The sequence below is a fragment of the Arvicola amphibius genome, chromosome 12 (assembly GCF_903992535.2).
Source record: "Arvicola amphibius chromosome 12, mArvAmp1.2, whole genome shotgun sequence".
Classification (NCBI taxonomy): domain Eukaryota; kingdom Metazoa; phylum Chordata; class Mammalia; order Rodentia; family Cricetidae; genus Arvicola; species Arvicola amphibius.
This window is the reverse complement of record NC_052058.2, coordinates 20,532,236-20,550,035: the sequence shown is the minus strand read 5'-3', so window position 1 is coordinate 20,550,035 and position 17,800 is coordinate 20,532,236. Positions and strand designations below refer to the sequence as shown.

Here is a 17,800-nt window from a genome sequence, read left to right as displayed (position 1 = left end):
CCCCTCCTTTTTCCCCTCAGCCAGTGAAGCCTCTCCTGGAAGCACAAGCCTTAGTAGCTACAGTACAGACTGCACTCCAGACCCTAAATTCATTTTAACTTGTTTTTTTTTTCTGCATGGGACATAGCCTCTTGCTTCGAAAAGAGGCCTCTGTCCTTGACTATCCTACTCAAAGTATAAGCTGACATGTATCTCAAACCTGCAGAGCACAGTATGTGTTTTATAATAACTTATAAATGGATGAAAGAGACTTCTGGGGAAGAACTGATTTATATAAAAAAGTTTATTATTCATTTTTTCAAGTTGAAACATACCATACAGATGGAAAATATAAAATATAGAGAATCTAAAATGTATAAAAAGCGAAGTAAAAGAACACTATTTTCTAAAATTAAGAGCCATATATATGTGTATATATCACTATATGCTAGATACACATTTTTTACTTTTTAAATTGTTTTTATCGAGCTATACATTTTTCTTTGCCCCCCCCTTTCTTCCCATATACACATTTTTCGGCACTTGCATCATATCATCATAAATATTATTGTCAATGTTGTTCAGTTGTGTTTATATTGGAATTTAGGTACATTTCCATCGCTGAATGGGCATTGGGTGGTTCCATGTCTCTCCTCCTAGTCCGGATGACCTTGAAGAAGACACGGGTGAAATCAGGTTAGCTGAGATGCAGCTGGCCACACTCTTCTTTATCCACACTGCCCCCATGAGTCACTTATGTTTCTTTACCCGACTCCTTTACCGAATCTCTATCCTTTGAATCGACTTTGCTCCCCCTTCTTGAGAGCATAAAACGAGCCAGTCACACCCTGCCAGGCCTGAGCACAGATGGAAGAGCAGGCGATGTGGTGGGGCAATGGTAGGAGAGGAGCAATCACAGGATCAGAGGCAGGAGTTGAAAACATCAGTGCACGATGGTTAAGAGGAAGGTACGGAGGACATGCCTGATGCAGGTGTTTGGGATGTTTGACTTATGGTCCTGGGAAGAAGAGATATGAAAACATTTCCACGTGTCTGAATAGGTCAGTTCTTGTATTTCATCTACACATTATTATTAGTTTTTGCTAGTGTTTAGTGAATCCCACTGTGTGACAAGAGCGTGGATTTTGGTTTGTTGTGCTCTCGTTTGCTTAAGGCACCCTTGTGAAACATATGGCGTTGGTTGTGAGTTCTGCTCATGATCCTCTGTGATGAACATTATTTTCATGTTATAACTGAGATCTCGGAAGCTTCAGGGCCTTCAGTAAATTTGAAAATATCAGAGCCAGAGTTTGAAACATATAAGACCCAAATTCCTATCAAATAATTTCCCTGTTTTGATAAATATAACAAGTTTCATTATTTAACTTAGGGAATACTAGTTTGAGATTCTTTCTGAATATCCTCTTTACATTCTGATTTACCACATTTAGTGGACAGGTCAGGGACCTAGGGGGAAAACCAAGCACTACTGTTCTGCTAAAGGAACACAGCAATAAAGTGAATCCTGATGACATTCTGCTATATCTATAGAACTTATGTATACCTACATGTCTCACTCAGTCGGCACCAGAGAAGCTCCTGCCTGCAGTAGATGGAAACAAACCCAGAGACCCAAATCCAGACAATATGCAAATTGTGAGGGACTTTGGAACATCCAGTCCCACATGGGATGCTTTCATTAACCTTCCACCCCCAGGAGCTCAGGAAACTATGTGGAGGAAGAGGCAGAAAGAGTGTAGGAACAGAGCTGTGGCAGACACCAAAGAAACAAGACCTTCTAAATACAGCAGGGCAGACACATGCGCTCACAGAGACTGAAGCAGAATGCACAGGACACGCACAAGTTCAGCCCAGATAGGATCCCAACACTGTGAGTGGGAAGTGGATACAAGTTCTTATCCTTAACCAAGAAGCTATTTCTAATAGACAACTGATTGCAAAAGGAAACTTTATTTTCTCTAATGGAATCTCACTGGGTATACAAACCATGCTTAAAAGTAGATGGTTAGCTCAAAATGAATTCAAGGGTAGTTTTGTTGTTGTTGTTACATAATGCATAATGCTTTGACCTTTTTTTTTTTTTTTGAAAACCCCACGGCTTGTATGCTATGTTTTCTGATATCTTGTTTCTATGGGGTGTGTGTGTATATACATGTTTGTGCATGTATATGTGTTACTTGCTCCTGCTTTTTCTTTTTTTTTTATCCTATCCTTTTTTTAAGTTATTTTGTTTTGCCTGTTTGTTTCCTAAAGATATATAAGAGAAAAGAGGGGTGGAGGCAGATGGTTTCTGGGAAGGTGGGGAAGATCTGGGAGGATTTAAAAGGGACGGGAAATTGTGATAAGAATATATTCTATGAAAAATATTTTCAAAAATACAAAAGCAAAAAGAATCAAGGCAAAGAAAAATTACCTCATTTTAAACATGACGATAAGAAAATTTTTACATACGTTAGTGTTTAAAGCTGAATTTCTTTTCTGTTGCAGCCAAGTCTTAGCATAGCATTAAAAGCGATTGCTAGGAAGAACGGCGATGCCTGAGAGCACACACCTGCAAGTAACTGTGCCTCCCAGATCTCAGATGCCACGTATCCACACCTGAGCTCAATTCAAAGCAGAAGAGTCTAAGCTTGTCCCCTGGCTCACAGTACATATTGGTAAATTGTCCGTGTACCACCACTTCCATCTTCCCTGTGTTGTCTTCTATTCCATAGTAAATGAATTCATCCTTCACTATTTTCTGAAAAAGAAATAATTAACATTCATCTTCTGAGAAATATGTCAAGTGCTGTGACATCTATGAGACCTAAATAGTGCTAGCTTGTCTCTGATAAGCCAAATACAGGCCTAGGTTTAGAATTACAGGTACAAAACAGCTTTGGGGGTTCTGGTTCACAAACCCTGTCTTTGGAAATGTCTCTCAAGCTTTTCTTATTTAAGGTTTCCATCTGATGGGTTATTACAGATAAACCTTCCCTCCTACCAAATTGGTAGAGATGAGAGTTAAAGAGCCCAAGTAGGGAGAAACCAGAATAAAGTTGGCTGCCATTGTGGGTATCTTAGATAATACCAAAGAACTAAGAAGGGTGGCTTTGGCTCACTGTGTGTCTGAGACTAAGTCCCCCTTAAATGGATGATGTTTTCCTGGTGTTCACTTGTGTTCACTCTGTTACAAATATTTCAACCACTAAATCTGCGCCATTTAGCCCTGCTTCTCTCACTTGTATTTTGTTTGCATTGTCAAGGTTACAGCCAGATGTACTTTCATGGTCACCTAGACATACTGCAGAGAACAGCACAGATACAAGCAACAGGCCGCTGCTGCATATGTACAGCACACTATGAGACCATGCTTTGGACAAGTAGTTAGGTCATCTATGTATGCTATCCGCAGGGAAATCGGGGCTGAAAGATATACCTAAATCCAAGAATTCCTCAGTCTCCTCTATATTACTTGTCTCCTGTCATAACTTGAGAGATAAAACTGTATTTTTCGAGTCTCTTATATTCGTTTCTCTTAAGATTTAACATAGGCAGGGAGGGGAGAAGAGAAAAATGTAGATCTCAATAAAAGTCAATAAAAAAGATTTAACATAGAGTTCACTTGCTTAACAATCTCTTGATGAATCTAAATCCAGTCAGAATGGCTAAGATCAAGAAAACATTGACCAGAAAATGCTTATGTGTTTGTGGGGAAAGGGTAACCCTTTCGTGAACCTGCAAATTGGTTCAGACACTCTGGAAATCAGTGTGGAGATTTCCCTAAAAGCTATGACCACTGTACCATTGCTGGGCATATGCTCTAAGGAATTGACACTCTTCTCCATAAGTACCTGTTCAGCTATGTTCATTGCTGATTTATTTACAATAGCAAGGAGAGGATGACAATCTAAATGTTCAGCTGACAAACGGGTAATGATATATAAAACGGAATACTATTTAGCTGTGAAAAAATGAAATTTGCAGATAAATGCTTGAAGCTAGAAAATATGCTGAGTCATGCAACACAGACTCGAAAAGACAAATGTGTAAAGGGTCTGTCCAAACTCCGGGTTAGCAGAGTGACTGGCCATGTGGAGCAGGAAGGAAATCTGGTTCAAAACCACTTAGTCACAGGTGTTGTTTCAAACTTCTAAAGTCTGACACTGGGCAGTTTATTTTCAGGCATATTTAAGCACTATACAATTATGACTTGTTAGTTTTGTGTTTTTTTTGTTTTTTTTGTTTTTTTTTTTTTTTTTTTTTGGTTTTTCGAGACAGAGTTTCTCTGTGGCTTTGGAGCCTGTCCTGGAACTAGCTCAGGCTGGCCTCGAACTCACAGAGATCCGTCTGCCTCTGCCTCCCGAGTGCTGGGATTAAAGGCGTGCACCACCACCACCCGGCTTAGTTTTGTTTTTTGAGACAGGGTTTTTCTGTGTATCTTAGGCTGTCCTGGAACTCACTTTGTAGACCAGGCTGGACTTGAACTCACAGAGATTCACCTGTCTTTGCCTCCTGAGTGTTGGGATTAAAGGCATGTGCCACCACACCCAGCACTAAAGTTTCATGATGATAATTAACTCAATCCTGTGTATAAAAGAAAGTGTAAGACATTTTTACATTGAAACTTTTTTCAAAGTACACATGCCCCCTTCCATAAAGATGGTAAAATTTTATCGACTGAGAAACAATGCTCAAGATAAAAGCCTAGGGAGAATGAGACAAACCTAAGAGTCTAGGGGAGTCAGATGTGACCCCACAGATATCACAGAGGTGACTGGGCTATTGACTACATCCATTCCCAGCCTTCTGAATGGAGAACAGGCTATATATGTCTTCCTTTGAAGACACAATCTTGTGTGTTTAACATTCCTGGTTTCCCTAGTATTTATCTGTGAGTACAAGGACCTTGTGCCCTCTGCACAAATAGGTATGTTTTCTCTTATTTGTGGATGCGAGCTCCAAATCTTTAGATTCAGTGAGTGACCTAGACTTAATTCAGATTCCCGAAAAGTAAAAAGGAACCATAACAGAAACGTTAAGGATGGAAATAGTAGGGCATGATTTCTATGGAGAAATGAGAAACAATGAGCGTGGGACACTTACCAGGGGAGGGAGGAGATACGACAACACAGAGGGAGATGGAAGGAGGTTTAATTAATATTAAGGATGTATGGAAAAACCATAGGGAAATGTATTATTTTGTTCTAACTTAAATTACATATACAGTCACACAAACACACACATGCATGCACACACACACGTGTGTGTACGTGCGCACATACACCTATGTGTAGTAGTTGGATTAAGTTATGGCATTTCTCCTCCCCCACCCCTACCACCAAAAAATCCTTTTAGACTAATAAAAACTCCAGTGCCAGGAATGGAATACTTCCTTTCAACTTGTTAATTAGGGCAGTCCAACAGATCTCAATAACAATATAGGCTACTGCCAGGCGAAGAATGTATGACACTTTTGTTGAAGGCACTACATAGTTCAGACACAGAATTTGGAGGAACTGATCTGGATTTGATCTGGAAGCCTCCTCACCGATGACTAACTTGTGTAGTTTCAGAAGAAGCCATGTAAACTGCCAAAGAGAAAAACAACTAACAGTCCCATCCCATCCCAGGTATACTGGAAACGAACCTGAACAATGGTCAGCATGGCAAGATCTTTGGAAAGGTGGAAGAGTGGCACACTTACATCCTGGGAGTAGTCAGCCGTTACTCTATTGGATATAAGGTCCACTCATTAGGAGGGACTATGATGAATTCAACACTATACATTGTTGGGACATGGAACCTAGAGGAAAATCTCCTGCCAGTTGCCTGAGCCTGTATGATCTCTAAGTGCATTCTAAATATGTATCTTATAGGCACAGGAAAGTGAACCTCCCACCTCTCCCCAATGGAACTTCTTTTTGCAGTAGATAATGACCACTAAAGAAGGACACAACTGGTCACAATGCAGATTTCAAATGACCATAGGGTGCCCTCCACCAATTAATACATTTTTAACATAATCCATACACTTGAGGCTCAGGAAGTATCACAGAAGAGGGGGCAGGCAGACTGTAAGAACTGGAGAGCCAGGCTATTTGATTCAGGATAGGTTCTTCTAAAAATAAAGTAAAAAGAGGATGGGAAATAGGGTAGGGGAAATGGTTTTGGAAGAAGTTTGATTAAGATACTTTGTATAAAATTCTCTAAGAATTAATAAAGAAAATATAGGTAAATCAAATGTAATTAAGAGTGGTTTAAAGATGAGGTGATCAGTCTGTTAGCAACTTGTGTTCTTATTCTTTGTGTCACCACAATTATCCAGGCAAGGGTTCGACTACTAGTTATATTTAAGTTGCTACTCATATGGGTAATGAAGAAGGCAAGCAATCAAAGTCTTAAAAATATGTGTATTGATGCAAAATACTACAAATAGGTCATCACAGTAAAATGCCAGGTTTCGTGTTGAGTCTCTTTGTAAAAACGTTTCATGGTGATACCTTGATATGAATGGGAAGAGGCTATGCAACACTTATAAGTGTGAAACTCCACTTCCTGTTTCTGACCAGGGAGGCCTTCGTTTCCTGCGTGCATAAAATCGACCAGATCCAAACTGCCGAGTTACAACTTAAAATCTGAGGTTGCAAATGAAATTTTACAAAATAACGCAATGACTTACCATATACACGGCAAACACTCCATTCACAAATGTCCCCACTCTTTGTGAACAAATAGTATTGATTTTAGGAGTTGCATTGGCTCTTTGTCTCAGGGAAAGTGGAATATCCATCATATTGGTGCCATTCACATCAGATACGCTGGAGGCTCTGTATTATTTCTAGAAAACCATTGTGGCCAGTGTAATCTGAGATGACAATGACTTTGTTGGGGATGAACTTCTCCTTTAGGACTATGTCAAAAACCTTCACTCTGAAGAATTCAGTCTCAGTGGCCACTGTGGCATGGAACATCATTCTATTTTCTCCCATGTCGTATGTAAATATTTCTGTTGCTTTTAGTACCATCACTTCTTTGGGACCTTGGTGGTAACCATCTTCCTGAGAAGGCTGCTGAGGTACAGTCTTCAGTCTTGGTTTCTGCATAAAATGCACACAGGAAAGCCAGGAACAGTTAAGACAGACATTAAGGAATATCTTTCCTAGGTAGAGCAGAAAAATATAACCAAAGTCTGATATGCTATGGTGTAATAAATGGGGAATAAATGGAGGTCTGGGCAGTAGCTCCAGCATGTACTAATTACTCATGGCAGGCAAATAGGTTGTATTACTATTTTTGTGGTATTTGGGAATACACTCAAGGCCTCCTGGATGCCAGGAAAATTTTCTTCGTCTGAGCTACATTTTGAGTCTAACAATACATTTTAAAAACTTAAATCTTAAATTACATTATCTTCTCTCTCTCTCTTTCTCTCTCTCTCTCTCTCTCTCTCTCTCTCTCTCTCTCTCTCTCTCTCTCTCTCTCTCCATGCACATACACACACATATACACACACACAAACACCCCCCCCCAGTACTATCTTATAAAAAAGGCCTAGGTAGGCAGCTACTGGAAGCACCCCAGGGCTCTGCTAATCTAAATAATTCAGACTAGATGCTCTTCCACTTGTATAAAAGCAGCCCTGCAGGAGAATCCTGGATTTGGAAAAGGAAGAAAGGTAGAATTATTTGACAACCTGTCTCCACAGTACTTGCATTATGCACAACCTCTCTCTCTCTCTCTCTCTCTCTCTCTCTCTCTCTCTCTCTCTCTCTCTCTCTCTCTCTCTCTCTCTCCTTCCTTCTTCCCTTCCTTCCTTCTTTCCCTCCTTCCCTCCCTCCCTCCCTCTGTCCCTCCCTCCCTCCCTCTGTCCCTCCCTCCCTCCATCTCTCCCTCCCTCCCTCCCTTCCTCCCTTCCTCCCTCCCTCCCTCTGTCCCTTCCTTCCTTCCTTCCTTCCTTCCTTCCTTCCTTCCTTCCTTCCTTCCTTTTTTCCTTCTTTCCCTTCTTTCCTTCTTCCCTCCCTCCCTCCCTCCCTCCCTCCCTCCCTCCCTCCCTCCATTTCTCCCTCCATCCCTACCTTCCTCCCTTCCTTCTCTCCCTCCATCTCTCCCTTCCTCCTTTCCTCCCTACCTTCTTTCTTCCTTCTCCCCTAACCTCACTTTTTTTGGTTCTTTTGTTTGAGACAGGGTCTTGATATGTATTACTAGCTGACTCTGAAGTTGCTGTGTATATCAGACGGTCTGGCCTTGAACTCACAGAGGTCCACCAGTCTTTTCTGGAATTATAGGTGTGTGCCACCATACCTAGCTATTCTGCACTATTTCTGAACTCAGGATCACACTCTGAAAGAAGGATGGTGGCAATTACAGGAGACCTAGAGACCAGTGTAGTGAGGCAGTTATGAACCAACAGCACTCTCTGTGGTCTGGTTCGGAAGCCTGTGGTTGGTGGGGTTTAACTCTTTGACTTCTCCTCAATGTGCTCCAATGTTTTTGAACCATAGGAAGTGTATTCCGAATGTGACTTAAGCGGTACCTCAGATTGGTGTGAAGAACACCTGACAGAAGGTGCATGGGATTTAAGGAGTAGATGATATACACTTCTTTAGAAATGAAAAAAATTCTCAGGTGTTTTCAGTGTTTGCAGGAAAGGAAAATACTGGAAACAGCCTAAAGTCATACCTCACAGGGTTACCTTTGTAATGTCTGAACTCTGCAGTGTTTCAGATAACAATATCATTTAAATCTATATTGGTTGGTTGGTTGAACAGCAGTTCAAGATATGTTAACTATTTAAAAAATATTTTGGGGGTAGAAGTGTGTGTGTGTGTGTGACCACAGGACTACACTGGATGTTGGTTCTCACCTTCTACTTTGTCTGAGACAGGGTCTCTCTAGTTCATTGCGACGCATACCTAATAAGCTGTGTGCCAGTTTCTATAAATTCTCTTGTCACTCTGCCTTGAGCCTCTGCTTTGGTACACATGTGGTTTGTACACATGGATGTTTCTGTGTCCACATTTTACATGGGATCTGGTGATTCAAGTTCAGGTTCCCAGGCTTATGTGGCAAGTGCTTTATCCACTGAGCCATCTCTCAGACCTGCTTAAATTAAGTTTTAAAACTGTAAGCTATAAAAAAAGACGTGAATTGTGATGCAAATCTGGTAGATAAAGGATATTCTTCATATATGTAATAAAAGATATAATAAGCAAGGTTGGATGGTGAAATGTGGCATTTTCTAAAGAGATTCTAGATAGTTTCAAACATTTATTTTGTGTATTATCTATTTTCCTAAGTTTTCTAAAATGGCATTTGTATAATTAAAACGTAAAAAAATCATTGGTGATATAGTCTGCTTAACTTTATATTTCTATATCACATTTTCCACTAAAATATTAATTTATGGTTCACTGGGTGAAAAATAAAGATGAAAACCCAAACAACAACAAAACGTCAAAACAAACAAATAAATGTTAATTGTGTCCTTTAAAGAACATGGATGCTCAGGTGCTCACTGCATCATACGGTTTCTTAATGGAGCAGAACGCAGGAGGGATAGAAAATGAATCCAGGGAAGGACTGAAAATCATAAAATCAGATATTTAAAACAGACGAGTGACTTATTAAAATAAAACATCACACATCAAGGGGATTATGGGAAATTCTTTGTGCTAATTTCTGTCGTCATATTTTGAGAACAGCCCATCATTGCCTTGAATGGTGTTGCTGGAGACACCAAAGTAGCAAAGGAACTTCTGGATGTTGTTGCCAAAGACACCTGTTGCATACTAGCGTTGCTGGGCCATGATGCTGGAGACTGTGGAGGAGGATTAAAGCTTCTAGGCATTGCTGCTGGGGTGACCTGAAGGGTATTATAACTGCCAGATACTGTTGCTGCAGACACTTGAGGGCTATTGTAACCACTGGCCGTTGTTGCTGGAGTCACCAGAAAGGCCTGGACACTGCTGGGCACTGTTGCTGGAGTCACCTGAGAGGTCTGGTCGCTGCTGTGCACTGTTGCTGGGGTGACCTGAGGAGTATTGTAACTGCCAGATAGTGCTGCTGCAGACATCAGAGGACTATTATAACCACTGGTCATTGTTGCTGGAGTCACTGGAAAGGCCTGGTCACTGCTGTGCTCTGTTGCTTTAGGTGTCCAAGAGGTCTGGACAGCCCTGGTCATTGTTACTGGGCTTGCTTGAAAGACTGGGACAGTTTTAGGCACTGTTTTTTGAGACTTCAGAGGATCTTGATGACTATAAGAAACCGGTGACATTACCTGAGAGGTGTGGATGCTGCTGGAGTCCATCACTGGAGACACCTGAGAAGTCCGATTGCTGGTGGAAAATGGTGCTGAAGGACCCTGGGATGTTGTCAATATGGTGTGTGATAGTTCTGGAGGCTCCAGGGGAGTCTGGAGGCTGCTGTAGGCTGTCATTGGAAGCCCCTGAGGAGTCTGTGGTTCACTCACAACTGGGCATCTGTTGGCTGTTGAAAGTTCTGAAAGTTTATGCTCTTCCTGGAATGACTGTGTTGTCACGATGTCAGGTGATTTGGTGAGCGCGTCTTCAGGTTTCTGAAGGGAAATAGATTTTTAGAATTCTTTGTATCCTGATTAATAGTTTTCAAAAATCATATCAAACACATCTTTACATTTTCCCTTTTAAAAATGCTTCTGTTTTGCCAGTCCCCCCTGGGCTGCAGGAGGTATTATAGATCACATATAGAGATGCCCAACACTTAGCTTCTTCCCTTCCTACTGAGAATATCTCTGAGACAGCTGGGCCCTGAATTTTACTGGTTTGGCTTGGAATCCTTACTCTGTATGTCTTATAAAATGCCAAAGATAACCTTGTTCAGTCCAATTCAGGTTGTTGTATGGGCAACAGGGTTAACAGCAAGATTGGCTCCCACTTATGCGTTTTTCTTCCCTCAACTTTCCAAAGAAACAACTCCATATTGTCTGCTGTTTTGGCACCCAGGAATCCCTGTCACCACCCTTTCAGGTGATCTGGCAATCACTGTGCAATAAGTACCCTTTTGTGTGCTGGAGATTGAACTTGGAATCTTGTGTGAGCAAAGCTGAGCTCTGCTATGAAGTTTTTATCCCCATTCCCTATAATGGTTTTTAATACTGTATATAAAATGGGTTAAATAACAAGATAACTCACTTCATGTTATTGGATTCTGATTCTATTGATTCATTTGGGAACTAAGTACTTTGAACAAATGCCAGAGAAGAGGATCATCTCATACAGGAATAGAAACATCTTACTTATGTCAACCTTCTATTCAGATTTGATGACGGAGAACACTAGGCTGAGTTTTAGAAAGTACACGTTGATGTTTAACGCCCTTTAACATATCCTTTAATGTTATATCCTTAAAAACTGATTACTACTTTTGCAAATGTTTTTACAGGGAGTGATGGGGAGGCTGGAGAGATGACTCAGGGAACAAGAGTATTTGCTGCACATGCATGAGGATCTAAGATTATGTCGCAGCTTTCCATGCTTGCCTGCCCATAGTCGGGATGCTCTCTGGGACTTGCTGTCTACAAGTAAAGTTCCAGCTTCATGGAGAGATTCTATCTCAAAGGAAAAGCCAGAGAGTGATTAAGCAGTATATTTGAAGTTCTCTTTTGGCATCAACAAATGCATGCATACACATGTATGCAAACCAAACACACACACACACACACACACACACACACACACACACACACACACACACTTGAAGTTCTCCTTTGGTATCAACAAATGCCATGTATGCATGCATATGTAAAATACCCACACATACATACACACAAAGCAAATAATGATTTTATATTTTTGTTACAGAAAATTATGTTATACCAAATAATAAAAAAGTACTCCTGCAGTCCTAACAAAAAGAGTGACCAGAAATTATGAATTTGGTGACCCTTCACTTCACTTTTGCTATGTCCTTAGCACAGATAAAGGGCTTAGAGTAAGTACACAGAGAAAGGTACTGAGAAGAACAAGCTTAGTGGATGCCTTTTCAGTGAGATCTCAGACAGTGTACCTTTGATGAAGGCATCGCCATAGTTGATCCTAGTTCCAAATCTTCCTCTGTGTTGGAGACAAGGTGGGAAGTGCTGGATTCGTTCTGACTGGGTCCTATTGCAGCGTGTTCGGCTTTTCTTTTGCTTTTATTTTCAACTGATGCAGTAAAGAAAAGACAAGAAACTGAACGAAGCTGTCCTGTCGTAAGACAGCAGAAGTCCATCCAGTGCTATGTTGCCTCCTGTTTGTGTCTAGGTATATTTCCCGCTACTGTCCCGGTATACTACTTCCTGCTTATCTCTGTCACCAACAAACAATACAGATACAGGAACTGCATCAAGATTTGCTTGCTCTTTTCAGGTGCAATGAAGTCTTCCTTTGTGGGGACTTGTATACACAGCAATCAAGCCCCATCCTAGCCCTTTTATCCTATAGTTCGCTTTTAAGAAGAGAAAGATAAACACAGTGTGTGCTCATTCATAAGTGGATATTAACTATAAAAAAAGAATAAATACACTATAGTTCACAGACCCAGAGAGACTAGGTAACAAGGAGGGTTTATGGGAGTACACCCACATCTCCCTGTGAAGGGGAAATAGAAGAGATTTCATGAGTGAATTGAGGGCAAGTGAGGATGGAACATGAGCAATCAGATTGGGGGAGGAGGAGGGAGAGAGTACTGGAAGAGATGACTGGAAAGGGGGAACATTTGGGGCTAAGTAAAAATCTGGAGCAAGGGAATCTCCCAGGAATCTACAAGGGTAACCCCAGTTAAGAATCCTAGCAATAGTGGATAAGTAGCCTGAACTGGCCATCTCCTGTGACCCGATTGGTACCTATCCCAGTTGTCATCAGAGAAGTGTCATCCAGCAACTCATGGAAACAGATGCGGACCCACAGCCAAACATTAGGCTGAGCTGTGGGAATCCTGTACATGAGACAGACAAAGGCTTGCAGGGGTCAGAGAGTTTACACCACAAGAAAATTCACAGAATCAACTAACCTGGGCTCACAGGTTCTCACAGAAGACTGAACCAAAAACTAGGGAGCCTGCCTGGGACTGACCTAGGCACTCTGCATACATGTTACAGTTGTGTAGCTTGGTTTTCTTGTGGAACTCCTAATAGTGAGAACATGGGTTGTCTTGATTCTTTTACTGGCTCTTGGGTCCCTACTCCTCATTCTGACTCATCTTGCTCTGCCTTAATACATGGGGAGGTGCTTAGTCTTACTGCAACTTGATTTGCCATTTTTGTTGATACTCATGGGAGACCTGCCACTGGGGGGATGGGAACCGAGGGGGGATTGGGAGGAGAAACTGTGACCAGGGTGTAAAATAGACACATGCATAAATAAATAAACATTTTGAAAAAAAATAATCTAAAATTTGCATGAATTTTTGATAGATTATCTTCTGCAGGTCACTCCAAGTTAGAGAAACAGAGGAAGAAATTGTGACCTGATCTGAGGTGTGGCAATAGATGAACAGTGAGTTTCGATAGCTTACCTTTTGGTTCCCTTTTATTTTCTGGAGATAAGATCTTGGCATGAACCCCAGGTTAGTCTTAAACTAGAGAGCTCTCTGTTCTAATCAAATGAATGCTGAATGTCCAACTGAATGGCCCACAGCTGTGGGACAATATGCCCACTTCTTTTCATGTATTTTGAACCTAGTGACTTTATAAAGGGGAACTTTTTCACACCCCTTAGATTCAGGATTCTACTTAAATATTGACTCACTTGTTGCCAAAACATACATTAATGATGGCATATCTTAATTTGGAGTTGTATTAATTGACTTATGTATTTTAAGTGTGATATTAAAATCTTATCTTACCTTATAATTTTCTATTAATGCTACTGTATTAGAAGCTCTTGTTTCCCTGAGCAACTTCTGTTTTGCTGTTTTCATTTTTTTTACCCACCCCCAAGGACATCTACATCCAGATGCATTAGAATTCATTTTAGGAAAGGACTTGCCTGCATTTTCAACAACTTGTTAACATCTGAAGTGTTTCCGTTCGGTAGGTCCCAATGCACATACTGGGGAAGGGGCAGGCATATCACCTGTAAACATTGCAAGGATCTAGCAAGGCTGGGGAGGGTAGAGAAAGGGTGCACATCAAGGGTGCTCCCCCATTACCTTCTGCCATCTCTTTTCTAAGTGTATCAACGAGGTCTTCAAGTTCTGGAATATCTTGGTACAGTTCTATCAGTACGCTCAATCCAGCATCCTTTTGGAACTTTTCTTCCATTAAATCAGCAATCTTAATTCTGTCATACTCGTCTTGCATTTTCTTAGTCAGTTGTAGGTCATGGATCAGTAAGGACTTAACTATTCTAAAATCATAGTCACTGATACACTGCAATCCTTTCAGAAGAACAATTCTCTTGTATTCATTCACCATCTCTCAAAGTATGGGCCAGCCTACAAGAGAATAACAGCATACAGAATTACATACATGAGTAGATAATAGAAACAGGGTGTGCCTAGGTGGGTGAACAACCCATGTGCTAGTGTTGTCTATAGCTGTGTATGTGAAAAACAGAGAACTGATTACCAACGGTGCCCCTGTGAAAAATGATTGGAGAACTGCTCAGTTAATAAATAAATCTAAGAATCTCCTCCCTGTTGATGATGGCAGCTGGCTTAGGTCAGTGAGGTTATGACACAAAAAGAAACATGGAAATCAGCGGTTGTTTCAGTGTTCAGAAAATGGGCTGTGAGGTTGAAATTCTGGGCTCTTTTTCTATTATGTAAAAATTGATGTTAGGCTTTGGTTCTTTTTTCCACTTTTTAATGGGCTGGAACCTGTTCCTGGCTGTCCCCTGACAAATTCCTGACTTGCACATGCTTAGGTGGCCTTTTGGTAAACAGGCTGCATCATTTCTACATGTACAGGAATGAGTGTTGACTGCAATAGGGTGATCCTTGCTGGGGCATTGGCCATAGTCCACTTGGCTCTTCATTAACCAGCTTCAATTGGCATACTGTTTTGCTTGGTGTTAGACCTTGCTCTCCAGGTCTTTGTGCCCACTGTACTGTCTAATGATAGCATTTACTGAGTGAAATTAGCTAGCTGGTTTTCTTCCTGTTAGGCTTGATTTCTTAGTTTCTTTGCTTGTAGTGCCAGTTTTCTCTGAATAGGCCATGTTTACATCCTGCTAAAATAAGTTTCTAGCTCATCAGGTTTTTGTTTTCTTCTTAATTCCTTGTTTCTTTTTATTTTGGAAGGCCTTGGATAATCTGCACCTTTCTCACCTTTCTCTTTTATATTCTTGACATCACACACTTCAGAATACACAGCATCCTTCCCTTGCCACGCCTTGTGTAATAGATCCTGTTTTTTTTTATCACAATTCTCAAATCGCCTTCTCTGTACACCTTCTGTGATAGCCTCTAAGAATCATCTGAGATCCTGCCTTCTACAAATTCTCATATTTGCTAACTCCCAATGGACCAAATAACCTCTTATAGATAGGATTGATTAGGAATTTCTATACATCCTTTATAACTCTAGTGCATGGATTCCAATATCTGCTTAAATTTGTAACCAATATTTGTCATGGGATATATGTGCATGTGTGTGTGTAATATTCTAATCAGGGTGCTAAATATTCTAGGACTATTAACTTCTTTTTTTGAACAGCATTGTCAGACTGAAAAGGCCCAGAATATGACAGGCAGTTCTACAAAGACACACAGGGAAGCGACTATGAAGAATGTTACAGAGGGTGAGTCAGTGCCAACTTTTATGCCTAAATATCTGCTCATCTGCAGAGAGTCAAGGAGCAGATTAAAGCTCACTCTCAAGAACAATCTCCTTTCAGCAAATCAGTGGAATGATCTTTACGTCAAACTACTGACCTAAGATGCCAGATTATTTTTAATAATGTGAAGGTTTTATTGATTTTGTGGCTTTTGATAACATTCTTACTCCAAAATATAAGCTGATGTGACATGACAGGAGATCTTGATATCTTGATACATTTTATTCATTCTGCTTACATGTGAACACTCATATTTTTGCTGTTGAAAAGTTATTTCTTTTGATTTTGGAGTAGTGATCACAATTTTAACAAAGTGTCCAATAATGTAGTATTTGGGCTATTTGTGTTTAAACACATCTTCTGTCAGCAAGTCCTGGATATCAAAACATATTCAGCCCCAGTGGCACAAAGAGATGCCCTCAATTGACACTGAGTAAAATAGAAAATGAGAAAGTGTTTTAACTTAGATAAATTTACACTTGAAGAACAAAGTCTCAAGAATATTTTCTGACATTCAGTAGTTTCAAATGAGAAAGTACACAGGAAACAACTGTGGGAAGCATGATAAGAGAACGGTATGTAAAGTTGAGAGCGCCTCAGAGTAAAACCTAAGCAGAGTGAAAACCAAAGTTTCCCAGTTGTAGCTCTGCTTTAGGTGGGAAACCCTCCTCAGAGAGAGAAGAGACAGGAAGGGTATCAACAGGGTCACTGAGGGAGGCAAGAATTTAAGCTCATTTAATGTTTCTACCTTCAATTGTCAGTCACAAGATATAAAGAAAAGGCACGAAGTAGAGACATACCATGAAAGAAATGGCCATAATAGAAGTTAGAAAAATGTGTTATTAACCCACTCATAAGGATCTAATATAATCAGTTAATTAGCATCTTTTGTCAAATTTTTTAAACATATGTAGTTAAATGTTGTTGCTAATAAGACATTCATCAAAGGTGGTTTTTAAAATAAATCCTGTGCTTATTAACAAATAAAACCCAATTTTTCTGTACTAGCATTGTATTAATTAGAACTAAAGATAAAAATTCTTATAAAACTCAACAAATTATTATAGTTTACCTCCTAGAAATAGCAGCTTTAATAATAGAGTTGTGTAATAACAGCTATAAAAACCAAATTTTCATTGTCGATTTAAGAATGCATACCTCAATTACTAAATGAAGTAATGTAAAGACTTAGAAAGTCTGCACAACATAATGATAAACTTAGCAGTATTGATTTCATATGTGTACGATTCTGAGACCAACATTTAAAAACTTCTGTACAAGTACACAAGATGGGCATACCACAGTACGTAGGGAGTCTTCAGAACTTTCTGAAAGTATGTATCTATTTATATTTAGCTCTCCCACTATTTCTTGCATCTTACCACTAGAAAATAAAAACAAAGAAAACTAAGAAAAAGAAAACAAACAAAACAAATTAACTTTCAGGATAGCACAGGCCGACAAAGTCTAAAATGCTACCTTTCCACCTGATGTAGAAGTGAATGAAGGGCGTTAAATGTGCTTATGAAATCACTGAAACACTGTGTTTGCAGCAACTATAAATTGGAGACGTTTTCTACCACACGCACCCGTTGATCCTTGTGTTGTTTGCTATGGGAATCCTAGATGGTGCAGCTTGATGACCTGATGCACTTTTCACCGAATGTTATTTCATGGGGATTTTTTCTTGTCACTAACTTGTCTTTTACTCAGTCGCTCATCAAAGCCACCAGGTTCTAAGCACTCCCTAGCCAAGATGAACAAAGCCTCCTTCTCCTTATTCAGTTATTCAGGCTTACTTCTAAAAAGTTTGTTTTATAATCTGAAATATGTCTCTGTGCTGGAGGAATAAATATGTCTGCCATCTTCCTGAAAGAATCTTCCCAATCCAGCTACTGTGGGTTCATTGCTGACTGCAGCTGGCACCAGCTCTGCCTCCTTCTCTCTCAACCAAAAGATCCACAAAAATTTTACCTGTAGTCTTGTGTATTTCACAGAGTATCCAGTCTCCACAGAGAGCA

At 40.2% G+C, this 17,800-nt stretch overlaps 1 protein-coding gene across 1 annotated transcript; it reads right to left on the bottom strand.

The window, feature by feature from the left end:
- Nucleotides 1-550: 550 nt before the first annotated feature.
- Nucleotides 551-14,416, bottom strand: LOC119827055 (pyrin domain-containing protein 3-like). The gene is given in 7 exon segments (XM_038348512.1): nucleotides 551-649; nucleotides 2,552-2,740; nucleotides 6,662-6,814; nucleotides 6,816-7,079; nucleotides 9,695-10,558; nucleotides 12,028-12,164; nucleotides 14,152-14,416. Coding segments are annotated over 7 exon segments (1,971 nt in total).
- Nucleotides 14,417-17,800: the final 3,384 nt, after the last annotated feature.